Here is a 26,584-nt window from a genome sequence, read left to right on the forward strand (position 1 = left end):
AGGCTGGGGCTGAGCCGGCTCAGCCCATCTTCATCACCTTGTGGATCCAGTCGACGTAGAGGGAGACGCGGATGAAGAGAGCGGGCTGGTCGGTGCGGGCGCAGACGCGGGAGGGGGTGATCACTCCCTCCAGCACCCAGCAGTCGGCGGTGAGGCAAGCCAGCGGCCCCCCGTAATCTCCCTGCGGCACCCAGAGAGCGGTGTCACCCCCGGTGCCGGCGGCCGTGGGCTCTCTGAGGCGGCAGTCCCCGGCCCGGCTCACCTCGCAGGCCCCCACACCGGCAGCGCAGCGGGGCGGTGCACAGCTCGCTCTCCTTCAGGCGCCCACGCAGCGCCGCGTTGCACTCGCCGTGGGCCAGCACGGGCAGGCGCGCCACGTTCAGCACGCCGCCGTCCGCCGTGCCTGCGGGCAGCGAGCACGCGGGGCAGCGGGCAGGGGAATGCCATGGCAGGGGGATGGCACGGGCAGGGGGATGCCACGGCAAGGGGTGCCATGGGTGGGTGGATGCCATGGGTGGGGGCAGACAGCAGGCAAGGTGACACCTTTGCCGGAGGAGTGCCCTCACAGGGGGTACTGTGGGCAGGGAATATCACGGGCAGGGGATGTTGTGAAAGAGGGATGCCATGGACAGGGGGTGTGGGGCAGGGATGCCATGGGCAGGAGAATGCTGGGGGGGAGGCAGGAATGCCGTGGGCAGGGGATGCCATGGGCAGGAGAATGCTGTTGCTGGGGAATGGCATGAGCAGGAAAATGCCATGGAACGGGGATGCCATGGAAAGGAGATGCTGTGAGCAGGGGGATGCCAGGGAACTGGGGATGCTGCAGGCAGAGGGATGCCATGGACAGGGGAATGCCATGGACAGAGGGATGCCGTGGACAGCAGGATGCCGTGGGGCAGGGGATCCCATTGCAGTGGAATGGCATGGGCAGGGGACGTGTTGAGCAGGGGATGCCATCGCAGGGGCCACCCTGGCAGGGGCCGCCCACGGCAGATACCTCTGGTTTCCCCCCAGCCGGCGATCTCGCAGACGGTGCCCGCGGGCACGACGTAGCGCTCGGGCGGCAGGCAGATCAGGGCCACGCGCCTGTTCAGAGCGGCCGGCCTGCGGCGAGAAGGGCAGCGGGACATGGTGCCAGCCCAGCCGGCAGCGGGGCATGGCGGGGCCTGGGGCATGGCCGCTCACCTCGCCAGCTTCAGCATCACTAGCTGCGACTCAGAGGGGCCGCAGACGATCCGCGCGATGGGGATGGTCTGCTGGTTGGGGTCCCCAGGGCCAGGGTCCTTGAATAGTGTACCCAGCTGCACCTCGTAGCCCGCCAGGTCAGCGTCGCTGCAGGACGGGGACGTGAGGGCACGGGGGGATCCCGGCACCCCACGCCCTGGCCCCGGTCCCAGCCTTACCAGGAGGAGAAGCACTGGCGCGTGCTGATCACCCACTGCTCATTCACCAGGGACCCCCCGCAGAAGTGCACACCGGCCCTGCGGGGACGGGGCAGGGGTGAGCACCCGGGGGGACGCTGGCCGCGCAGCAGTGCAGGCGGGGCGCCCGCTCACCGGTTGCGGATGCTGACGGTCCAGGGTGAGTTGCCGGGCTGGCCGCCGACGATGCGCCCTTTCTGCTGCAGCCTCTCGTCCCGCCGGCCGCACTGCTCAAACGCCACCATGTCTGTGGGCAGGGTGGGCATCAGCCAGGGCCGTGCTACTGGCACCCACCCCACGGCACCCACCCGGCACCTGCGGGCCCCCACCTGCCTTCTCCAGGACAGAGGGCACCATGCTGCCGGCTGTGGAGAGAAAGCAGAGGGTGGCACCAGGGCAGGAACCAGCCACCCTGGGGGGACCAAAACCACCCCAGGGGGTGGCCAGGGACCCCCTTAGCTCTGCAGGGGTGCGGGTAGGGGCTCACAGCAGGGCTTGATGGCGCAGTAGTCGAAGGGGGTGCGGGGGTCCATGGTGTAGCACCAGGGGCCATGGCTGTCGTTATCGGGGTTGCGGCAGTAGTTCTCCTCCAGGTGTGCCTCGGGGTGGGTGACAGGTGAGATCCTGCCGGGAGGAAGTCACCATCACCATCACCATCTCCATTCTCATCCCCATCTCCATCCCCAGCACCGTCCCCATCCCTGTCCACGTCCCTGTCCCCACACGCCACCCCCCGGTACGCTCCCTCAGACACTCACTGGGGCACGTGGGGCACCTGGGTAGCCCACGGCTGGCAGGTGATGCCGTTGCGTGTCTTGCTGACGTGGCCACGGTAGCGCTCGCCGTGGCCGTGGTAGCACTCTGGGGACAGGCAGGGAGGGCTGGCACCCCTGGCAGGCACCCCGGGGGCGGGTGCCCGGGGGCGGCTCACCTTGGGCGCCCAGCTCGTCGGGGCAGCGGCGGATGTGGAAGCAGAAGGCGATGCGGACAGTAGGGCGGGCGGTGAAGCACCACGGTGCCTCCGAGCCATCGGGGTTGCGGCAGTAGTTCTCCTGGAGATCCCTGGCAGAGGGGCCGCGTGGGTGCCCCCCCCCCCCCCAGCCTGCACCCATGGGTGCTGCCCACCGCCGTCCGCCCCAGGCACATCCCCCCCGCCCCCTTACTTGCATGGGTACTTCTCAGGTGCAAAATGGTGCCGGTGGGGGCTCTGGGCATCCCAGCGCTGGCAGGGGATCCCTGACACGGTGACATTCACCCGGCCCCGGTAGCCTTCACCCTTGCCCCTGAAGCAGCCAGTGGTGACATTGAGGGGCCGCGAGCGTTTCTCTGCTTGCGTGGCCGGAGAGGGGCAGAGCAGCAGAGTTAGGGTGGCACCCGGGACCCCCGGTCCCAGCTGCGCAGTGACACCGGCGGGGACTTACTGCAGAGGCGGATGCGGCAGTACTCGCGCTCCCGCCCGGGGTCGGTGGTGTAGCACCAGGGCCGCTCGGAGCTGTCGGGGTTGCGGCAGTAGTTGTCATCCAGCCCCTTGTCGGGGTACCTGAGCCGGAGACGGGGAGCGGCGGTTGAGGGTGGCACTACCGCCCTGGCACCTGGCATGGCCAGGGCGGCCACGTGCTGCCTGGGGCTGGGGGCCGGTACTTGTTGGGGTGGTAGGGGTGCTTGTGCGGGTGCTGCAGGTCCCAGCGCTGGCACTCCGTCCCCGACTCGGTGTGGTCCACGGTGCCGCGGTACTCCTCCCCATTGCAGGTCATGCAGACGGCTGCCGACAGCGAGGGAGGCTCAGTGGGGGGACACACACACTTACAGCACAGGGTGGCCCCGGGCCGCGGCACTCACCATCCTCGCACTTCTTGATGCCGCAGCTCTGGTGCCGGATATTGGGGTCGACGGTGTAACACCACGGGCCCTGCTTGTCCCGGTCGGGGTTTCGGCAGTAATTCTCTTCCAGCCCATTGCGGGGGGATGGCAGGAACCTGCTGGCAGCAGGGTGGGTAGGAGGGCTGCCGGGAGCCCCTTGCCCCAGGGTGGGCACAGCCACAATGCTGTCCCACCCCTGGTCAGTGCCATTGCCCCCACGCTGTCCCCAGCCCATTCCCCGTTGCCCCATGCTGCCCAGGGCCACTGGTGGGTACCGCAGGGCAGCTGGGGACACAGGGGCACCTGTGGTCATGGGGTGTCGTGGCTTGCCAGTGCTGGCAGTGCAGACCCTTCTCTGTCGTGGCCCGCGTGCCGCGGTAGCTGGAGCCGTCGGCCACAATGCAGTCCCGCAGGTAGTCTGGGCAGAGCCGGGCACCGCGTCAGAGCCCCAGGGCCGAGCCAGGGCACGTGGGCAGTGGGGAGCCCTGTGCCGGGTGGCCTGTGCCCTGTCTGTGGTGTCCCTATGCCCACCCTTGGCACCAGCCCACCTTTCTTCTGGTACAGGTCGTAGCGGATGTTTTTCTGCAGCTGGACGTGGGCCGAGTGCTGGGTCCAGGGCAGCAGCTGGCACAGCTGGCTCTGCCGGTCATGGTGGAAAGCCCTGAGAGGCACAGCAGGAGCCTGGCATGGCACCGTGCAAGGCCAGGACCCGCGGGACCCGGGGGCACACACATGAGCACCCAGCATCCATAGTGCACGGAGTGACCCCGGTGTCGTGGCCCCCTGCGAACCCACCCGCCCCGCGGCAGCACCGCATCCTGCTCACCGGCAAGCCAGGCTGGCGGCACAGCGCTGGGCACACTGCTCCGCAGAGCCCCGCTCCGGCAGCGGCAGCGGTGGGTCCGCAGGCACCGCCAGCAGCTCGGTGGCTCGGAGGCACTGGAAGTCATTGAGGGGCGAGCGGTGGCCTGGGGAGTGTGGCAGGAGTTCAGCGTGCCCGCAGGGGCACAGCGGGGACACCCGGGCCCTGTGGAGCGTGGGATCCCTGCCCCACGGAGCACGGGATCCATGTCCCACGGAGCAGGGGGCTCCCTGCCCTACAGGGTGCTCAGCACCCGCTGCAACCCCCTAGTTCCTGCTACCTCCCCTCTGCCGCGGGACAGGGCAGTGGCCTGCAGGCTCCTGGCCTGGCCCCTAGGCCTGTCTAGGCCCCGTGCTGCCCCATGCCCTCCAGCCCCACGGCAGCCCCACGGCAGCCCCACGGTGGCCCACGGCGGCCCCACGGCGGCCCGGCCCAGGGCCCTACCTGAGCCCAGGGCCGCAGCCAGGGCGAGCAGGACCCCCAGCACAGACTGCATGGCGGCGGCCCCGCGTCCCCGGGCTGCTGGAGCGGCGGGCCGGCCCCGGGCAAATATTTGCCCGCGGGCCCGGGGCCAGGCGGGGCCGGGGGTCACCCCGCGGCGGGGCCGCACATGGGACGCGGGGCGGGGCCTGCGGGGCGCGGGGCGGGGCCTAGAACGCGGGGGGCGGGGCCGGCGGGAGGTGTGGGGCGGGGCTTGGAGCGGGGCCAAAAGGGAGCGGATGGGGCGGCGGGGCGGGGCGACGGGGAGGGCGGGGCCGCGCGGGACGGCCGCAGGGCGCGGGGGGAGGCGGGGCCGCGCGCCGCCAGGTGGGGCGGGGCGGAGGGGGCGGGGCGGGCGCGGGGGCCGGGCGCCGATTGGCCGCGGCGCGCTCGTGCCGCCGGTTGCTAGGCGCCGCGCGCCCCTCCCCCAGGTACGTGCCCGCGCGGGGTCGCGCTCGCGCCGCGCCGCCCGCTCGGTGCGTCGGGGCCGCTGGCGGCGAGAGCCCGGCGGGGAGCGGCCTCCGGGCCCGGCCGTCGCACGGTGAGGGGCCGCGGGGACGGCGAGGGGGGGGGGCCTGGCCTCCGCCCGCCGGCGGCGGCGCGGGGCTGCGGCGGCACCTGCCGGGCCGCCCTGCCCTTGGCCTACCGGGCGGGCCGGGAGCGGGAGTGGGAGCGGGGCCGGGAGCGGCGGCGCGGCCTGGGCAGAGGCGCGGCACGGCGGGCCCGGGCCTCCCGGTGCGCGGGCAGCGGGGCGGCCCGGTCCGGCGGGGGCGGCCCGCCGCCGCTTCAGCCCCGGCGCGCTCTCCGCGGCCTGCCGGGGCCGGGCGCGGGCGGCGGCCCGGGCTGGCTGCGGGGTCCGGCCCCGGCGCCGCTGCCCCCGTCGTGCCGCGCTTCCCTCCTCCTCGGTGTTTTCCCGCCGCCCTGTGCCCAGCCCCCGCCGGGGCCGCTGTTCGGGCGCCGTCCGGGGTCCCCCGGGGCCTGGGTGGGCGCCGCGCCCAGGGGTGCCCGGCGGGGCCGGGCCCTGCCGGCAGGCGGGAGGCGGAGCGGGCCCGGCCCGGGACACCGAGCGGCTGGGCCGGGTTGGGCTGTACCGGCCGAGGCGTGGGGCTTCGCTGCAGCCGCCGGCGGGGGCGGTGGGAGCGGCGCAGGTGCTGGGGGTGGCGGCAGCCGGTCCCTGGACGCGCCGAGGTTCCTGGCGGTGTGTGCCGGAGCCCGTGTGGGCTTCCCGGGCTCGGCCCCGCGGGGTGTGCGGGCACCCGGCGGCTCTCCCCGCTCGCCGGGACCGGCTTGGCTCCACGGGAGCGCAGGTGGATTTCCAGGTATCCGGTGTCTCTCTGGGTACGCTCCCCTCGCAGTCCCCGGCAGGGGTGGCGGGGCAGCCCCTCGGTTCTCGGCCCCGCTTCGGGAGAGGCCGACCTGGCAGGGGGCTCTGCGGGGCCCCGTCGGCTCCAAGGGCTGACCTTGGGTCTCGGTGCTGCGAGCGTGACTAACAGCAGAGCCTGTTCCGGGCATAACAGACCCACAGTCAAACTTTTATCTTCAGTCAGCGGTGCGGGTGACTAAATGCAAGTAAATAGTTGTGCTGCACAAAAAGGCATAAATGCAGAATGTTCCTTGTGGCCTCCTTGGCTCCTCGGAAGCAACAGGCTGTGGAGCAGCTCGCCCGAGTCTCCAGCGCCCGTCAAGTCAGTGGGTACGAATTTGGCAAGTTTTGCCACAGGTTTGCAGGTCGCAAACTCCCCGTCTGTGCTTTTAGAGCTTAACGTGGTCTCTGCGGGCAGGGGGACGTGGGAGCTGGGTGGCAGGGTTTGCAGTCACTCCCTGAGGTGCTGTGTCTCCCTTGTCCTCGAGCTTTGGGCTCCTAGGCTTGGGAAAAATGGCACTGACATTGTTCACCTGTCCAAAGTGAGATTAAAATCCTCTTTTTGTATAAAAAGACCAAACATTCGCCTGTCTTCTCTCAGCCCCTCCAGGCAGGGGCTTCTTTCCACTGCCCGCTGCTGTTACAGGATGGACTGCTAGCGTCTCTTGCCTTGGCAATACTGTTCTTAACAAAATGTGTTATTTAACTTTCTATATAGAATGCTGTCTCTTCCTATCTTTAGCTTTACAGATTCCTTTCCTTGCTTTAAGAGTTTCTAATTCATAGGTTTCTTCGCACAGTCTCTGCCACTGTACCGAGCATCCTAAACCACTTATTCTTGCCGATGCTTGTCATTGTGCCCTTCTATCCTAAATATAGGGTAGTATGCCAACGGGAGAAGCCTGAGAGCAAGCTGAAGTGCTGGGAACACCAATGTTTACTCAGAGGAGTAATCAGCAAAGCCTGGCTGATTCCAGGTCACGCCGTCTTCTTGCTGCAGGAGTTTGCGCTCACTTCTTTGGGAGCTGGCACAAATTCTTGAATAACTAGAAGACGTGGTTGACGGCACAGGCTAGCTTAGAAATACCCATTTCTTTAAGCATTGTGTAAACTGAGTAGTAAATTCTGCTTAATTCTTGATATTAGGCCTGGAGAATTGGCAAAAGCTGTGGGGCTGATATCAGTAAAGGTGTTCTGTGCCTTGCTGTGTACCAGTAGGTTTTGTATGGGATTTGTTAACCCCGAGTGCTTCTCTGCTTTTCGAAATGGCTGGTACTCATTGCTAGCTTGAGCGCTGCTTATCCACTTCTTTCTCCTCTTGTCTCTCGCTGCCCGGTGTGCTGGGCTTGGCTGCTATGAGAAATGAAGGAGGACGCGTGACAGGTAGAGCGAGACCTTTTGCCGGCTTCACCTGCAAAGTGCGTGGTTTGAATTGGCTCAAAGCTCTGACCATAACTTGTCTTCCACGGATGGCTGGTCTGGAGGAATTCTCGCGTGTCTCTTGTCGGCAGAGCTGTACTCCGGCAGCAAGGGGGGAACGTCGGAGGGAGCGCTGCTGCGTCCTGGCTTGTGCGAGCACGCCAGCTGAAAAGCCTGAGAGGTGCTTTGCACTGAAGACCAGTGGTCCTGCTCGGGTCTGACGGAGAAGAGGACCGTGTGGCTGCAGCAGCCAGGTCCGGTGGGAATTTTCATGCTCTAGTGTCTGCGGCACAGGCGTGAGATGCAGCTTGTTGTCGGCCTGGCAGGGAAGGTGTGATGGTTCTGCCCTGGCAGGAGTGGTGTTGCTCAACAGTAGGAATGGTGTCTCCTTGCCTTTCCCCTGTCCCTTGGAGGGATAACGAGAGAGATTGTCCTGGAGGGATACCAGGGTGCTGTGCCAGCCTGGGGAGGAACTCCAGCTGACAGCAGTAAAACTGTCTGTCTTGTTTCGGCAATGACAGCTATCCAAAAAGTTTCATTGTGGGGATGATTTTGGATGGTTTGTGCCTTTACTCCTATTAGCTGAGGAATAGTACGGGGGATTTAATTGTAGTAATGATTAATTTGAATGAGGAAAATGCAAACTCTGAATTCTCCTTGGGCAAACAGGGGTCATGTAAATAAATGCCTCTGGCATTCTTTGTGGTGCTTGTAGACTGTCTACCAATTACTTTCTGGTCTCTTGCTGAATCAGTGGGAGGCTCTTGCTCCTTGAGCTCCGAGTACTTCGGCAGTGATTTGGGCGAAATACAAATAAACACAGTTGGATTGACCTAGCATGTCTGAGCTCTTGGTATGCTGAAAAATGTTTGTTCTTAGGATGTTTGTGCAGTCTGGAGAGCTCTGTACCTTAAACCCGATTCTCAGAGGACTGTGACCATATTAAGCTGTGAAAAATAAAAGATCAACCCAAAGAACCTGTGCTTTTAGGGCTTGTTCTGTGAGATTGAATAAGTTTGAGCAAACTACTAAGGTGCTGCTGGACAGAAAGTTAATATATTAACCTGCGTGAATACGCTATGTAGGTGCACTTTCTAGTCTAGTGCCTTTTTCTATCTGTGTATCTCCCTGCACTTACCCAATGGCTTAAACTGTCTGTGGTTGAGCTTTTCTGGGATAAAATTTTAGCTTGCCAGTGGGAAAGATGGTTGTATATATTTGATGTTACCACTTTCTTTGTCGTTGCATTTTTCGTGAGCATCTGAGCTGATCTCCTGGTGCAACACTGTCCAAAGGACATGGTCCAAGTCCCCTGGCAGGCTGGCCCGCTCCCTTCCTCTTGTGGGTGCCTGCTGGGCCCGTGAGCTGATCGCCCGGGCACCAGCAGAAAGCTCCCTGGCTCTTGCGCGTGGTTTGTGAGCTGTTCTGGGTGTCTGAGGAGGAGGAGGCAGGGCAAGGTGAGTGGCGTGGCTTTGTTCGGGGTGGGGGGAGGCAATGGGGGCCTCCCTCTTCTGTCAGCAGTGACCTGCTCAGATGGGCAGATGTCTTGAAACCACAGCCTGAATTAAAGCTGGAGCTTCTTGCCTGATGGTACCTTCTGCCCGAGTTATTAGCTGGGGTGCAAGCGATGTAAGGCACCCTAGGAATGCACCCTGTTTTCCCGAATGCCGTGTCCTGCTCAAGGTCACCTCAGCCTGGCAGTGCTGGTTTCTGGGAGCCAGGCTTGATGCATGCTAGGAAATTCCCTGGAATCTCTGCCGATGGCAGCAGTGCAGCCTTGCGGCTCTTCCACGTCTGGGGTCCCGTCCCTGGGCAGTGTGCTAGGACCTGAGAGCCAGAGGGGGCTGCTGGGCTACCACGTGTTCCCATGGCTCTTTACTGTGGCCCTTGCATATGTCTAACTGCGGAGAGCTCACAACAGCCCCCCAAACCTTAACACAAATGATGTTCTGCCATGTGGCCCCCTGAGCTTTGTCACTGCCGGGCCACGTCAGTCCTAATGCCGATGCCACCACGGTTGTCCCGGGGTGAGGCGCAGTGAGCAGCAGAGAGTGAAGTTGTGTGGGATGGCTGAGCTGGTGTAAGGCTTGCTGCTTTCCGAGGGGAGAGGTCTGACCTCCAGACACACAGTCGTGGTGTTTGCAGTTGTCTTGCTGAGCTTTTTTTTTTTTTCTGGGTTAACTTTCTGCAACTTCGTAACCTGGATTGTCCGTGGAAGGAGCTTGTAAATGCCCCAGCCAGAAGGAGCTTGTCAATACCCTGGCAGTGCAGGTGGAGAGGAAGCGAGGCCCAGCCTGGAGGAGGAGGAGGAGGAGGAGCAAGAGGTGGGCATGGTCCCCGTGCTGGAGAGTAGTGGGTTAGCTCAGGACAAGCGGTTGCCTCAGCCAGCCTTATGGTTTGATGCTCTTAAAAGGGCCCCTCTCTTTCCCTGATTTCAGCTGTGCCCTCTTGCCTCCTCCCACGTGCCAGCTGTGGTGCTGAGCTGATGCATTGCTCAACTGATTCTGCTAACTTGGCATAAAATTGTTCCTTTTTCAGCTAGACCCTTTCTTCACTGGCTTAGCAAAGTGGTCAGGAGGGGAGTCGGACCATCCTCGGAGGCAGGGAGCCATCGTATCAGCAGAGCTTTCCCTTGGGATGGTGCGCTTAGCCATAATGGGTATTTTCTTCTTCAGGGTTGAGTTGTCCCCCCAGTTTCACTGTCCTGCAGGTATCCTCTAGTCCTGGAGAGTAATTCTTGGTGGGATTCAAAGTACATTATCTCTGGCAGACCTTCACGTGCAGAGGGTGGGGCTTGGAAACAGCAGTAGAACTTGTCCCAGCCCCGCAGCTGGACAGTGTTCAGCTTTGTTTTGGGTTTTTCTTTAGAAAAACAGGCTCCTAGCCTCATCTGACCTGTAAAAGATATATTTGAATGAAGGTTTCTGCTGATGAGTTCTCCTTTCTTCCCCTTTTCTTGTGTTGTGGTCTCACTGCAGTGCTCAGCTATGGCATTTGCCATCATTGCAGCCCCGAATAAGGGTATGGTGTGTATTTTCTGCTGTGCTTTCTGAGAAGGGCTCAATTCATAGAGGGTTATGTGGGCAGCTTCAGAAATATTTTGGATCCTGGCTCCTCGGAGCTTTCCAACAAATTGGCTTAGAAGCCTTTTCCTGCAATACTTGATGTTGCAAATACTCCTTGGTAAGGACCCGACGAGTGGCATTCCTCCCCTCCCTCCTCAGGGGCTGAAAAAGTGATTACGGGAGAGGTTTCAGTTTACTCTAGCATAGTTACAGGTCACACGAGTGCTGAATGCATATAGGCGATGAATTCACACTGGGTCTTTTTTTGAACTAGATTGTACATTTAGACTTCAGAAAGCTTAATCTTCTGTGAAGTGTGTTCCTTAAGGGTGGGGATTAGCATTCAGTAATTTTGGTGAGAGTTTCCAGTAGCAGATACTGATCATTTTATATCAGTCCCAAGGGCTAGGGATTGATTTTGGATGAGCTTGAGTAAGAAGAGGCTGAGGGACAGTTTGAACCAGCAGTTTTCCACTTGAGTGTTGAATTACGACAAGTGATGTGAAAGCCTCAAGCCACTGTCACAACTTCAGATCGCAACGTGGGGGCTGTCTATGCTGTTGGCCCCTTGCTGGGGTGGCACTGCTTGCTTCTTGTCACGTAGGCTTCTTCCCTCTTTCTTGTGCAAAGTCAGCCCCCAAACAGACTCTTCCAGGCTCTTTGGGAAACACATCTCTTCCCAGAGCTGCCATGAGGCCCCGAAAGGATTTCCTTGTGTGTGTGGCTTCTTAGGGACTTTTCAATTACAGAGGAGAGGGACCAAGAGTGGTCGATAAAAACGATCCCTGTCTCTAGTGCTTGGTTATTCAGCAGTCCAGGATGCTGCTCAGATACCACTTTAATCAGAATGGAAATAGTTGCTGAGTTTTTCCAGTATGGCTTCTGTGCCTCTCCCATAAACTTATTCTCTAAAGCAGCAGTTCAGGACTGGTCTCTAGCTGAGAGTTTCCTCTACAGCAAGGAAGTTTAATCAGGCCTTCTCTAAATCTTGCTGAAATCATGTGTAGAAATGTAAGGTGACATCTTTTGTTATCTTTGTGTTGCAGCTCTTGAGATTCCTACAGGAAGCCTTACACAGGTGTGGGCTTCTAGGTGGGTAGTGAGAGGCATTTTGAGCCAGGAGGCGGAAAAAGATATGAGTGTGTGCTGATACTGAATGCTTTGGGGCTCTCTTTTTCCTCTAAGGAAAAGACCTTCCTTCTAGATCTGCTTTCTCTGACAGTGAGTACTTCACTCTTCCCAAAGTAAGGGGGGTGTTCTCATAAGGTGGTCTTGCAGTCATCTACAAATACAGTTTGATGCCAGTGGAAAATATGGCATGATGATTTTGACATTGGGATTGCAATGATTCCCTGTTCGTGTCCCTTAGACCTTCTAGTTAGGTCTTGACATCTGTGGAGTGTGAGCTCTCTGTGCTGTAGGAGCTGTTTCCTGCATGACAGACCATGCATGGTGTTTTCCCACCCCAAAGGAAATATTTCTAGTGGAATTTTTATGATAGTGCCTGGGGCCTGCATTAGAGAATAAAAGGTGGTTATTCTAAAACCTTCTCTGAATTAAACTTTGCAGGATCCTATCGGGAAGATACACAGAATCAGTGTAGCTGTCTCTCTTTTTTCTCTAAAAATTAGACTTCTACCTCTACAGATGCAGCATAAAGACTAGCTGGAGACAAGGGTGGGACTGCACCAGTTCAAAGGGAGAATCTTCCTCTAGTATTTTTCCTAAAATTCAAAAACCCCTTGCCTATCTGCTCCCAAAAATCCTCAGCATCTTTCCTTTCTCCTGCATGCTGTACAGTAGCACATGCTTTAAAACATGTTGGAAAGTATAATTTCAGTAGCATTGGCAACAACTGAACTTAATAGGCACAAACAACTTGTATCATTGATTTCATTAGTTCTCGCTTTGTGTTCATTTAAAGCTTCTGCCATGTGTTTGTGCACAGAATAGCTGTTGCATGGGGTGTGTAAGTGGTCCTGCAAGTTTTGGAGTGTGGTCACAACGCAGATCTGTCCATCCTGTGTGGAATAAAGCATCAGGAATAGAGCAGTAAACCTTATTTGAATTAGTGTCCAGGTCAGATCGGGTGTTTTTCAGGCTGGGCACTAATGTTTTTGTTGGTGGCAGAAATACCAAAGTGATTTGGACTAACAATCTCATGTAATCTAACATAAAGGTCCGTGCCATGGCACTGTACGTGTTTGCACGGTATCAATTCAGTTCCCCCAGAGTGAGCTCTTTGGCCAAAATGTGAAACTTTGTGTCCTCTGCGTGGGGAATTTTGTGCTTCCAGCGGTGTTTGTGAAGCCGGTGCTTTATGTTTATCCATATGCCAGCAGCCTTGTGCTGGTTGCTATTTCAGGAAACACTTTATCACATCTTAGAATAAAATTTTGTTTCAATATCAGGGGTCAGCCTTTAGGGAGGTAAGAAATTTGATCTTCTGAGAATAACAATTGCTGAGAATAAATACAAATCTTCAGAAATGTACAGAGGAAGCTAAAGCAACATGTCATAATGGTACTGCATGCAAAACCCCACGAGCCCTTGGTAGTGAACTGTTTGTAAGAAAAGTGTAAGAACAGGGCTTTATAGCCTCACAAAAACTTTGTAATCGAAGCTAACGTGAAAAAGGGCTTCACTTGCTACTGGCAAAGATGTAAAATTGTATATCGTGGACTTAAAACATTGAGAAGGCAGCGGTGTTCCCCTGTGTGGTAATGGTGATAAGTGGGGATAAAAGTTGCGTGCGATTCTGTCTGCTGAACGTGGCAGTGAAGTACTCGGTGATTACCATGGCTAATTTAGGCGTGAGAAGGTTTGCTTAAAAGCCTCGATTGGAGATGGACGAGCTCCTGGAGTCTAGAAGCAGTACTCCAGACCTGTGATGTGGTTCAGTTGCCACCCTCCCCTCAAACCAGTGTCCCAGCGCTGGTACCATAGTACTGCATGCCCCTTATTACTGGAATCCTGACCCTCCTCTTCCTTCTCCCCACCACGCTGGTTCTGTGTTGCTACGCCAAAGCCTGCCGTGCTCCTGAAACGTCCTAGTCATTGGGTCAAGTGGAAACAGTGCAACTGCTGCTCGCCTCCGCCTCCCGCTTTCCCCCTGCCCCAGCAGCGGCTGCGGCGAGTTGAAGCCAGGACCTGCTGGGACAGGTAGGGCCGTGCGTCGCTCGCTGGCGCCTCAGTGACTTTTGATCTGCAAACTGGATGTGGCTGTGTGTGCTCAGCCCGGTCCGGCAGTTGACCGCGCCTGGCCCGTGGGCCTCTCGGGGGAGAGGGGTCGCGGTACTGTCCTGCCGTCACAGGAAGAAGCTGTTTCCTGCAGACCTCCGCGCCGCTTCCTGGTGCTGTGCGCTTTGCTCCGGCGTGACCCTGCTCAGCAGCCTCCAGCCTTTTTCTCTTCCCTGAATTGCAGACTCCTAAAGCTTCCCCTGGAGGTGCATAACTTTGTATAGCAAACTTAATCCTGCTGACTTCAGGTAAGCCTTTTCGCACCTTTTATGGATTTCTTATAGTCTGTTCACACGCTGGTTGAAAACCATTGCCTTGATATGATGCTTCAGGAGATCGCTGAGGCAGCTTCTCCCCTGCTCCATAAAGAAAAGCAGAGAACAGAGGAGGCAGTGAGATTTAGGATTTGATTTCTCCTGAAGTTAAGATGAATCCAAGGTACTGCAAATAGGGGCAGTTCTGCCCTCTGTGCCTTGGCCGCACATACCTGTGTTTTGTGATGAGTTGGTCAGCTCAGATCCTGCTGGAAAAGCAGTCCACCACCAGCATGAGGGAGATCATGGAGAGCAAGGCTGGGTGCAGAGCTCTTCCCTGTGAGTGTCTTTTGGACTGGTGTAGTACGTGGCTTGGTCACTCCAGCTGAGAGCCCGGGAAAGAGTGCCTCGCATGCTGAAGTCCTATTTTCTGGTCATATATGGGAATTCAGGCTGGCTAAGCTGACTCCCTATGCAAGTGTTTAGGGGTGGGATTCTTCTTTAAGCAGTGACTTAAGATGATGATTCTTCGCGAATTCTGCGCAGCTGACTAAGCCCTGTTTGGGACCAGCAGTCGTAGGCTGTGCCAACTGGAAAAGGTCAGCTGAAGCTAGGAGCTGCCTGGGCACACGGCTAGGTGTTTGGTTTGGAGCGAGGAAGAGCCACCCTCAGTATCAGTAGAAGCAGATGGCTCAGCTCGGCAGCCTGAACTGATCCAGGAGCAGACACCTTTCATTTCCTAGCGTGTCAGTGTCTGCTCTGATTCAAGGCAGACCCAGGCACGTACAGAAGCTTGTAAGCACACGGGTCTGCATCTCAACAGAGCAGAGAAGCTGTCTGCTCCCCACTGGGAGTTGAGGAAGAGTCTTGGTGGGAAACTTGGTGATGTAAATCTACTCTAAGGAGATGGGCTTGACGATCAGCTGGAGCAACTGAAGTGGCCAGTGTCCTCCTGCTTGGGCTTTGTGTTAGCAGCCAGCTGAGCTGATTTGCAAAGCACTTTCAAAGGCAAACAGTTGTCCTATTTACCTCGCCTCTCCTCAGTGGAGAGGAATTACCTGTGTCAGCAGAGCTGGGAAGTTATTTTTCTTCTTTAGGCTTGGTTGGGAGGAGTATACATTTGAACTCTTCTGGATGTAACTAGTTAAAGATCCTTCTGGAGCAGAAACAAGGCAAAACATTGCAGCTCCCCATCTGGGTGGTGATCCTGAACGGAAGCGCAGCGTTTTGGGGAAAATGGTGCTACATCAGTAGCTATTGCTGCTGAGCAGACTGCATATTGCTCCAGGTTTTTATCTTAGGCTGGTCTCCTGGACTCAAACAAGTTGACGATGCGGAGGCTGTTCATGCAGGAAAGAGATCTTGCAGCAGCGTCTTGTTCCATTTGCTGTTGGCAGGCTTTAGAGTAGTCCCTTGCATAGAAAAGTCACATGAGAAAAGCATTTAATGTATTTTTAGATGTCTTTTAAAGTGGCTTAGTGGCTGAAAAGAAACCTGCATCAGGTCACTCGCCTGCTTGCTGCAGTTTGCCCAGAAGTGCTCGAGCGGACTATTAATGTGGAATAGATCCAGTCGGAGACTTCTGCTGTAAGGGAATTGCGCTGCCTGCTACCAGGATGCAGCTGGCTGTGGGAGGTGGCTCTTGCTGTCAGTATGTGCTGCTTAGATGCTGCTTAGGACAATAGTGGGAAATGAATGGGAGATGTCCAGCTGAAACCAGTTTAATTTCTTTTTCCCTTTATCTTTTGGAATTGTTTGGGTTTTCCTTGGCGACTTTGTGCAGTGCTCTTGCATGGCACAGTTTTTTACAGGGTCCAGACTTGGCATGCTCAGCTTCTTGGTTGGTTTGAGCTGGTGCTGCTGGCAGAAGAGGTCCTGCCTTTCACTTGTGCTGGTGCAAGGGAAAAGAGAAATGGTCTTGCAGACCCCACATCCAGCCAGGAAGCTGAGCCAGATGGAAACTGGCCTCTTGTTTGTCTTGCTGGGTTTCTTTCATGTGTGTCAGTTCCCCCATCCACTTCTCTGTGTGGCTCTAACACTTGTACCAGCACAAAGGGGAGAGAGGAGTGGGATGGGAGAGGTGGAAATGCTTCCTCTGGAAGTAACACCAGCTTAAAAGGACTGTGAAGCTGGCCGTGATGCACATCTGCCCTGTGAGGAAGAGTCAGGGAGAAGGTTCAGCCATTCCTTTCTCTACAAAATGTTGAATTCCCAAGCCTTTGCCAACGTGGGAGAACGCGTGCTGCTCGTGGGCACCGTGTTGCGTGATCTCTTGAGATCTTTGTGGGCCATTGAATAGGAGGAAAAGTGCACTGGAGTAGGAAGGAAGCATGATGCACTGCATCGCCTTGCGTCAGGGACGGGAGTATCGCTGTAAGGCATGCACTGGGGGGTGGAAGTATGAGCTGAAATCCTGGGTTGCACATACGGGGTGAGATTATTGGTGCGTCACAGTTATTTGGTGCTTGTTTGCTGGCTGGGCTGTTATACCAGTGCCTACCAGATAAGAAGAAAATTTATTTCCAGGAGTCCTGCCCTTTCAGAATAAGCTAAAAGAATGGGAAGCGATGGCAGGTGAGGAGAGCAGGGGACTTGAAAGAAGCCTCCTCTAAGAGCAGCAGTATTTATGTAACAGCTAACACAAAATCTTAATGTAAATAAGACAAGCTGTGATTTTTACCTTGAAGCATCTGGCGAGGTGACTCTTCAGTGATAGTGTGTAGGCAGGTGGGACAAGAGAGCTGGAAAGTGCCAGATCGCTCTCCTTGTTCTCTGAAACAGTTTTGACCATAAATGATGAAAGTCTGTGTATAACAAGAGGAGGAGGAAGCCAGACAAAGTAAAACCTGGAAAAGGTGCACTTTTTTCTCATTTATTTGCTAGGGTGCTTAATAATGGCAAGAAGTAGCTGGGGGGAGACTATGGCTTTCCCATCTCCTGAAGCCGTTGACTCAAGACGGTGTGCAAGATTGACTTTAATCAAGAGGCGGAAACTTTAGGGACCTGTGTAGCAGATCTCACTGGATGCTGGCCTTCAATGTGATGTGGGCATGTTTAAGAACATAATCTAAAACATAAATGTTAAGCTTTTTAATACGACCAGCTAAACTAAATGTGTATTTAGCAAGCGAACTTGTTTTTCTTGTCCCTGTCACTTAAAATGAGTGTGGCTCTGCTAAGAGCTCTTCTGAGATGTCGCTGCGTCTCACCCAAAGCCCCAAATCGCTGCTTAATTTATGCTGCCTCAATTTGAGCCCTGGTTTCTGGAGATGAATTTTAATGGCAAACGCAGAGCCGGCGCTGGAGCACGGTGTTTGTAGGTGGGTATGTTGGTGAAGGTGGTCTCTGGGGGTGCCACAAAACCGGTGCCTGCCATGTGTTGTCTGGGGCGGGTTAAAGCCCGGTGTGTGCTCTCGGGCTGCGGCGAGGCAGGAGGAGCGTGGCAGCAGATGGACGGCTGCATGTGCCGCTGTCAGGACTGCCTTGTAGGGAGATGTGCCGGCTGCCGGCCATTTCTGGGAAGGCTCCTGGGGCCAGTGGCTCCTGCGAGCTTTGCCCGTGGGGCTGGGGATGCGTACGCCTGACATTTTCCCCTGGGTGCCTTTTAGTGTGTGTATAAATACCAGCGGTTTCAGATGCATTGCAGATTCTCCTCTGGTCCGTTTTTAAGCCCAAGTCATAAATAGGTTGGTGCTTGCTTGTGGGTCTGGCTGATCTGTCATTAGAAATGATGTAATGATTAAACTCAGTGTCGTGATGGCTTTCCTGCGGTGCTGCTCTCCTAGGTCTTCTGTTCTCTTCAGGCCTGAGCATCACAGGTGCCAGGTGAGATACATTTAGGCCCTGGAAAAAAGTTAATTTAGCAGAACTTGCTACGAAGTGATGTTTCTTATGGTGAGCCAGACCGGCCGCAGTCTCTCTTCTCCTTTTGATGCAGACGCTGATTGTGCTCGCTCCACTTCCCGGGGAGCCCGTCCCGGCTGCAGCACAGCTTTGCACTAGATTTTATAGTTAACACTCTTTGGAATAAGTGTCATTTAAAAAGTATCCAGCCAAGAAAGAGTACAAGATGTAATTCCAGTGAAGGTTGTTGGTTTTTTTTTTTTTGAAGGACGGTAGTTTCTATTAAAGGGAATTGGCAGCGCCTGGCCTTTATCCCTGGGTGGGAGATGAGCTTTGAGGGTGTGTCCTTTTGCTGCAGGGCTGAGGTGGGTTTCTGAACTCCACTGAACAGTGCAAAGCTCAAATCAAGACATTCCTTGCATGTCTGGTATTTTTATAGTTAACCTGTGAAGCTTTTGTGTACGAAGCAGAGGTCCTGGGAAGGGATAAGAAACAAGCTATTTTTACTCCATCACAAATAGGGCTTGGCATGTTTATTTTAGACTCCGGAGCCGTTCAGGCCAGTGTGGGGTTTTTTATAGTCTTCTACTGTTACTATCAGATTAAAAAATAAACTTGAACTCTGGAAATCACAGGAAAATAGGGTGCCCCGGTGTACTTGGCTCCAGTGAGGCTCCGAGGAAGCTGCAGGGAGGTGTTGGTGGTGTCACCTGTGTCGTGCAGCGTGCCGGTCTCGGGTTCTCCTGCATATCAGAGGAGTCTTTGAGCCACCAGCTGATGATGGACTACGTGCCGTTCTATTGCATAAACTGCCCTGCAGAGAAACGATTGCCTTGCTGGGTGTCCTAACTGGATTTTAAAAAAAGTCCCCAGCTGAATAACTTGAGGAGCTCAGGGAGCAGAGCTTGGCTGTTAGGTAAGCGATGCTGCAGCCGGTCGCTTGCTGCCTCCTGCTCCAGAGAAGATTCGAGTTGCCAGGTCACCAGCATAGCTTTGAATCTTTTTTTTTTTTTTTTTCTTTCTGCGGAGAAGTTCACCAGGCAGTGGGAGGTGAAATTAATGAGACCGGCTCATTTTCCTGCTGCCACTGGAGTCTGAAAGAGGGAGGATTTAGGTCAGTCCTGCTCGAAGAGTGGGAGGACCCGAGGTGGGTCCTGTCCCCAGCCCTGCGTGGCCTGCCCTCTGGTCTTGCTGACATGGTGTGGTTGAGGAGTGTCCCTTTAATTGCAGGTGTGCTTTACGCAGGCACTTCAAACTTTTAAGCTCTTTATCCTGGTTTATTATTAGAAGCTATTAAGTGTGGCCAGTGGTGTGTTCACGCCATCATGGTGGCATGCACAATTTTCAGTGGTGGGTCACAGCCTCTTCGTGTCGGGCATTGTACAAACGTGTAACACAAGCAGCCCAGATTGCATCTGCCCACGCAGGCTTAATCAAGCTCCTTTGCTTAACTGAAACACCTAGACAGCAGCTAGCCCACACCTCTGGGCTGGGAGATCCCGGCTGAGCCTCTGGTCTGATCCAGCCCCTTTGGGGTGCAGGCTGGAGACGTAGCTGATCTGAGAAACTGCGATGTTTATTATGAAGCAATACTCTACCGAGAAGCTAGTCGAGTTATTGACTATTTAATTGATTCACTAATAAACACCGCTCATAGTAATTTAGTTAGAGCATTTTACACTCACAACTCTAAAGCTAGTAATTATTACTGCTAAATCTGACAAATCGCACTACTGCTGAATTGCAAATCTGTCACTCTTCCCTCCCATGCCACTTCATGTTAGGGTGCGAATCTGTCCCCGTTTGCCCTCCTACAGCAAGTCTTTTGGACACAGATTGGGTGGAGAGTCCAGCAGGTCGTCCGGGGGGTTCCCCGGCATCCCAGGGGGTTTCAGTCTGCACATTGGGGTCATGGCTGTCCCTAGGTGCCCCTGCTCCTACCACAGGAAGATTGACCCTCCTTCGTTCTTTAGGTTACACCTTATTTTCCACTTTTTCTCTATTTCAGGAACCCTCTTCATTGCTCCTGTCCCTCCCTTTCTCTGCCCGGACTCCCAAATTAACAGCCCATTATTACCTTTTGCTCATTGGTTTCAACTCTGCTACATCCATACCCAAATCTGGCGTGCCTGTTACTTTGGCAATCTCAACCTTATATGGCTGTATCACTGCTATGGTCATCTCGGTGCAGGTGGCCTTGCAAGGCCCCACACCCCAAAGCTCCCCTACAATTATGTGGTGCATGCTGGATACCCTACACCTAAGACAAATGTCCCTAAGACAAATCACTCCACTTCAGCCTCGATTCCTCTACCTGTGTCCAGTTAAGCAGTTTCTTAGGTGCAGCCTGAATACCAGTGCAACAAATTAACATTTTTCAGTTTTTAGGTTTACCCAGCATCCTTGCCAGCTGTTGGAACGGCTGCCGTGGCTCCCTATGGAGGTCCCAGCTAGCCGTGGCCAGCAGTGCTCCACCAGGACCTCCTGCTCATAGCTGCCCCTGAAGAATTTACAGCCTAAGCTGTAAGGATGTGAAAGGAGATAGAGGGGTCATCTAGCCGCGTTCCTGCTGAACGGTCACGGAGCTCCTCTAACCTGATTTAGCTGATAACTGGTGAGGAATGCTGGCAGGCAGCTACCTGCCCCGCGTACCTGACCCAGCAGGCGTGCCTTTTCCCCATCTCCCCGGCAGGGCTGGTAGAGATGACTGTAGTACCTTGGGGTTTTTTTCCCCCCTTTCAAGAGCAACCAAGAGCTTGAAGAGCAGGAGGTTTTGTGGTGAGGGTTGGTGTTTCAGCTTGGTGGTTGTCTGTCTGGTTGACTTAAATCTGGCTTTCAAAAATAGGTAAGGCAACCAGGCTCGGAGTGTCTGGTCTGTTCTCCAAAGAAAACACATACTTGGCCACAGCTGTGTGTTTTTTGGATTAAGCAGGCCTGGATTTATTTGTGAATATTAATATTTGTGTACTGTAAAGCGCTGGTGGAAATCTGTGCTCTGAAGGTTAAGCTGTGTTTTGTCAGTATCTCTGGTGCACAAGAACCCATATCCCTGATGGGATAGGAGCTTGGAGTGGCACAGCGACCAGCAGAGCTGGGGTGCAGCATCTGCCCTTAGCCATACCCTGCTGTTTGCTAGGGCTTTGGACCTTCCAAAACCATGACTGCCGTGTCTGGGTTTTCCCTTTGTGCCTGTCAGGCGAGAGGGTTAGGTATCACTGTGAATGCAGTGTGTTTGGGTTGAAGAAGTGTATGGGTCTAGACCTATTTGCAGGCAGGGTACCCAGGTTAGGACGCAGGGTGATCCATTTTTTCCTCTGCACGCTGCTTTGCCGTGTCTTTAGAGAAGGGCCTTTGGGGAGCTTTGGCATGTCTGCGGTGTAGTTGGCTTGTTACGTGCAGTACTTGTGTCCTGGCAGCCTTGCGCACTGCTCAAACGGAGCTCCCAGAAATTGCTGCCAATTGTATGTACTGTGGCTTTGTCAATGACAAAAATACCTAGTTCTAGAGAGAGTTACTTTGCATGCAGAATTACTGGTGTGTTTTCTTTTGCTTATTGGCCTGTAAAAAAGGAAAAAAACTGTAGATTTGAAAATAAAACCACTGTTGTTGGTTTGTGAATAAAGACGTATTAATCCACAGGGCTTGATGTATCAGCAGAGACCTAATGTTGTAACACAGAATAAATGTCTTTGTAGAAAAGCACCTGAAAAAAACCCCAAAGATGATCCTGTGCTATACCCTAGGTAATACGGTACAGTTTTAAAAATCAGCAGCAAATTTGGCTGGCAGCCTGCAGGTCTAAAATTTGAAGCATTGCTCTGCACTTGACTAATATAATAAGTTTTGAAACAAAGTGACTTAAAATACTTATTTATAGAAAATATACTCAGGGACTGGAATGCAACTATACTAATGCTTAAAATATCCCTGGAAGAGTTGTATGGCTGGTCAGTGTTCGTTTCCCAAACTCTATTTTCAACTCTTCCAAACATTTCCATAGGTCTTTCGGACAGCTTTTCCCTGGTGTGCTGCACCCCTAGGCTGCTGCCGGCAGGCTGGGAGAGCCGGTGTGCCGGGAGGGCTCTGCGCTGAGCCCCCCAGCACGGGGAACCTGCTGCTCATGCCCAGCGGTCCCGCAGCAGGGTGCTCGGTGGCTGGGGGGGGTGCGAGCCCCTTCCCTGGCTGGCATGGGTCCCTTACCCCAGGACAGGCGCAGCTGCGGACCTGCCCTCCTTGTGTTGCGGGAGGAATTCAGCCTTTCAGCCAAATGACTTGCTCCTCCTTTCCTGGGACGAGCCGGCCTGTCCCCTGGTGAAACGGCCCTTCCCAGGGTCCTCGCTGCCAGGGGCTCTCCTCCCGCGGCTTGGGGTGACCATGGGGAATGAGCACCCCACGATGCACACTGGTCCTCCTAATGCATCCTAAGCAATTTGCTTTATTTCTTTTATTTCCCATGTTTGCTGCACTGGCTTCACCCTGGCTTTTCCCATCCTCCTGGTTCCCTCAAAACTGGAGGCCTGTCAGGTGCATTTTTATCAACAGCATATCCCTAAGAGGCAACTCTTACCTCTTTAATAATCCTCTCGAGGAAGAGGAAGCCAGAAGGGTTGGGGACAGTGACTATAACCACCTTATCGCTTGCAGCTTCCAGACCTGGGAGGAGTTGAAATCAATGTGTTTGTCGCTCCCGCAGAATAAACAGCCTTGCGAGGACCTTGGCAAGCGGAGCTGTGGCTGTCTTTCTGAGGCCGTTGTATAGTTTGCTTTCTGGGACAAAGGCTACTTAGACATCTGGATTGCATTGGGGATTTTAGGGGAGACAAAAATTATTAGTTTGCTGTGAATGGAGAATGACTTTGATTGCTTCGCGAGCGTGCTTTCACCAGCTTACTCCTGCGCAGGCTAAATCCGCGTTCTCCTGCTTCGGAAGGAGAAACTGCAACTGCGGAGGCTGTTTGACGTGTCCTGGGAACGAGGGGCTGAGCAGACCTCTCCCGACCTTCTGGTGCGTTGAGAAAACATGCTCGTTTTATGGGCAGTTAATTTATAGAAAGTTCCTGTTTAAATTTCCTCCAAGAGCTGTAAAACCGGAGGACAGCTGCACCCATGAGCCAGCTAATCAAATGCTGCTCACACTTGGCTTGCCCTCCCCTTCCCCTCGCTGCTGCTAACTTTTGGCTCCTTCGTAAGAGCGAGCGTGGCAGCCTTGGGAAAAAACCTCAAAAACTGGTCGGGAAGCTGCTCGGCAAAGGGGGGTGGCTGGCTGGTGCTCACGGTGTTTGGGGTGTCCTGCTTGCCAAGCCACAGCTCTCAGGGCTGGGTTCTTCCTCAGGAGCATCCGGGATAGGTCAGATTTTGTATTGCATTCACCCTGGTTTGTAAAGGCACCGCTACGCTTGTCTGCCTTAAGGAGCAGTACCGCCTGTCGATGGAAATAACTACCCTGGTCTGAAATAAAAACTTAGTTTGTATTTTGCTCCTCTTCCAGGCGTGGGGAAAGCTGCATTTATTTCCTGCTGCCTTCGCCCTCCTTCCCCAAAGACTACAAATAAGCAAAAACTCGTAGACTTGTTTGCAGTTGTGTGTGTTCATCTTTCAGTGAAAGGAAATCGCTTTTAGATGGGTGCTGGGGCACCCGAACTCCAGAAATCCTCCTTTGCCTTGGCTCCCGGCAGCAACCAGGCTGATAGGACTTCTGTATGGGTACACGCTCTAATAAATTTGATCCTAATAGCTAATTTTGATCTAGTTTGACAGAGAGGTTGGGATCTTAAAGACACTGAGCTCTTGAGAGTTACTCAGAGCTGCTTTTTCCTCTTCTGACAAACAAGCAGGCTCATGTTCCGCCCCTCTGCTTCGAGGCTCCGCTATAATTGTACCGGTTTATTTTCCTTCACCTTCTTGCTGTGCTAAAACTAACTTGAAGGAGGAACTTCCAGCCCATGTCCAGGGCTGAAAATCAGAACTAAACTCCTGCTCCTTCACTCCCAGAAATATCTGTTGCTGCTCTGAACAGCTGTCCTGCCCGGTCTCCCGGCTGTCCGTGCTCATCAGCCCGCCGCTGCGGGGAAGGCAGCGAAGCTTTCACCCTTTCGGAGAGGCTGGCGTGTTTTCACCCTTATCTCCCTTTTATTCTAGAGCGTGGTTGACCGGTGCAGAAAATGACTTTGGCCTGAGTGGCTGGAGGCTACAGAGACTTTTCTGGACCTCCCTGCTTTATCTGCCAGGAATTTAATAGAGGTATGATGGCAGGAGTGAGGAAAGGGGAGCGCTTAATACCCATTACGAGTTTCTGAACCTGCGAGGGCTCCTGGAATAAACCCCTTCAGCAGGTTCCCCGATCTGATGCAAGAAAATGGTGTGCTCGGGGCCTGAAATCTCTTCATTTTGTTTAAGCTGGGGCCTGTTTCCCTTCCTTCAAATCTCCTCTGCAGCAGTTGATAAGCAGCCGGTCCCTTCTCAGGGAGAAAATGCTGCAGAAAGAAATGCCAGGAATGTGAACAGCAGGTGGGGACTGGCAGATGTACTTATCAATCACGACAGGCTGACGAGTGGTTTATTCCTCTAAAGAGCTACTGTTTGCCTCCGGCTTGGTTTGCGTGTGTCCTCTCCAACCCCCTCCAGCCTCTGCCAGGGTTCAAGATAAGAGCTGGGTAGTTTTCCCGTTTTTTTCTGGGGCATGGCACGCTCCATGCAGGGCTCCCTGCTCCAGGAGGCCAGAAGAAGGGGGTGGTGGAGGCAGACCCTCTAGATCACGCTGGCAGGGTCATAGCAGCATACCTACAAAATAACATGCTACATCTTGTGGATGAGCTTTGGGAAATCTTGCTTCCACGTTGCCCAAGTAGAAGGCAGACTTGATTAGTTAATTGAATTTGCTGCACTGTTGCTTTTCAAAACATGACTTCATATCTCAGAGGAGTCTGGAGTTATTTCTGTGGACAAAACCCTATTTTAAGGTGGTGATACTTTGAGGAGATCACCTGCACTGACAAGTGAGAAGACTGTGCAGCTCTGGATTGCAGAACTACACCTGTAGAAAGGGGAGCAGGACCCTCTGGTCATCGGGCGGGGGGGGGGGGGGTCTGAAGGGATTCAGCCATGGTGTGAGTACTTCTTGAACCTGTTTTTTGCTGTGGCTGCTCCTGATTTTTTTGAGCACCTTGCACTTCATATGGAGGTGCCTTTTTGTAGCAGGACAACCCCATTTACATGAAATAACAGGCTGAATGGTGAAAAGCCTTTGTCTGTTGATCTCTAAGGAGCTTTCCCTCATGTGTTGCCAGCGTATGTTACAAGCAGAGCAAACCTGCTGTCACAAATGACATTATGGATGTTTTTCTCAGCCTCTAAGCTTTCATTCTGGCTCATGTGCTTGTGTCAGAATACGTGTTATCCCAGTGCTTCGATCCACTCCAGTTCTGTGTGCTGGTCCTTGCAACACCCAGAATAAGCTATAGACTTGTAGGTGATGTGATTAGACCTCTCCTTCAATGACTCATGGGGTGTTTTACTAGGCTACTTCAGCTGGTCTGGATAATGCTGTTGCCTGCAGTGCTTCAGAGCACCCATCTCCAGTCTCTGTGATTTGCCTTTATAGGGACACTGCTGATGTAGTTGATACCTTTAAAAAAAAAAAAGCGGCACATTTGCCCTGAGCCCTCTTATCAGTTTTTCTTCAGACTGTTTCTTGTTTTTGTGAAAGAGCAGTGTAAGAAAGAAATAGCTTTCCCAAGGAAGAAAAGCAGTGAGAAGAAGGGAGCAGGCAGTACTACAGCGCAGAATAAAGACCTCGGGAACATAACCTCTTGTAGCAGTGAAATGGTATTTTCAAACTCTGTTCAGACAGCACCACCTTGCCCAAACAGGGCTTGTATTTGGGAGGTGCTTCCTTCGGGTTTTAAACTAGTTTAGATTCTGGAGCAAAGGCAGCAATTTAAGCAGTGATGCTAATCACAGTGCCGTTTGCATTGCTATCTAACTGCGTTCTGCATAGCACCTCACCCATGGACTCGGTTGGAGGCCAGCATCCTGACTGCGCCCTGCCGCTCTGCTCCCGCTGCCCTGCGTGCAACTCCGCAGTCCTGCCTGGCTCACAACTGCAGGCGAGTCAGCTGGTGAGTAATGTTCCCATGGAGCTGCCTTCAAGGGGAGTTATCAAGCGGAGGCTGGGACGGAGCAGGGCGTAGCGGCAGTAACCGGGAGCATGCACGTCCAGATGCTGTAAGCCCCTTAGCACATTCCCGAGAAGTTGCCTCCCAGTTGCAGGGATTTGGCCGGAGCTCCCACTTGCAAGACTTTTCCGAATTAATTCCCATTTGGAGTGGATTCAGTCTAAAACTCTGGGTGTGGGGTAGCCTGCTTTAGCTGCTGTGGCAGTTTTCCTCCACAGGCCTGCGTGGAGGAGCGGTGGGTGTCTCGGTGACACTGGTCACACTGCCTGCTGCAGAGACTGTCTGATGGTGGAGTTGCATTTAACTCTTGAACTTAATTGCTGGCACTGGAATTTCCCATGCTGTGTCTCTGCCTCAGGCTTTGTTTCAGGTTTTCAGCAAAAGCAGTTCAGCCATTTCCAAGAGTTAAAGGATAAAAAAAGCTTTAGGTTGTCAGTATTTAAAAAACCAAAGAGAACCTAACTGCTTGCATTGAGAGGTACTTGGTCTGGCACAATGGCTGGAAGGTTGGCAGCCCCCTCCCCGGTCTCATCACAAAGGATGTGCCACCTCCTCTCCCAGCAAAAATGCCCTGTATCTTATCAGGTTACAGGCATCTGAAAG

General features: G+C 54.6%; 2 protein-coding genes across 2 annotated transcripts in view; one reads left to right on the forward strand and one right to left on the reverse strand.

Annotated features, from left to right (window-relative positions):
- Positions 1-19: 19 nt before the first annotated feature.
- Positions 20-4,645, reverse strand: MST1 (macrophage stimulating 1). The gene is given in 20 exon segments (XM_050904718.1): positions 20-181; positions 263-283; positions 285-403; positions 998-1,104; positions 1,186-1,332; positions 1,404-1,481; positions 1,557-1,668; positions 1,751-1,786; positions 1,909-2,045; positions 2,180-2,282; positions 2,353-2,483; positions 2,585-2,761; positions 2,763-2,821; positions 2,823-2,961; positions 3,063-3,183; positions 3,261-3,397; positions 3,585-3,699; positions 3,830-3,942; positions 4,108-4,249; positions 4,588-4,645. Coding segments are annotated over 20 exon segments (2,208 nt in total). The 5' UTR covers positions 4,640-4,645.
- A 478-nt stretch (positions 4,646-5,123) lies between these two features.
- The window catches only part of DAG1 (dystroglycan 1), a 54,016-nt gene continuing 32,555 nt past the window's right edge, over positions 5,124-26,584 (forward strand). Inside the window, exon 1 of the mRNA XM_050904575.1 lies at positions 5,124-5,164. The gene's annotated coding sequence lies outside the window, so the exon portion shown is untranslated. The remainder of the gene's footprint in view (positions 5,165-26,584) is intronic.

Source organism: Gymnogyps californianus, chromosome 13 (genome assembly GCF_018139145.2).
Source record: "Gymnogyps californianus isolate 813 chromosome 13, ASM1813914v2, whole genome shotgun sequence".
NCBI lineage: Eukaryota > Metazoa > Chordata > Aves > Accipitriformes > Cathartidae > Gymnogyps > Gymnogyps californianus.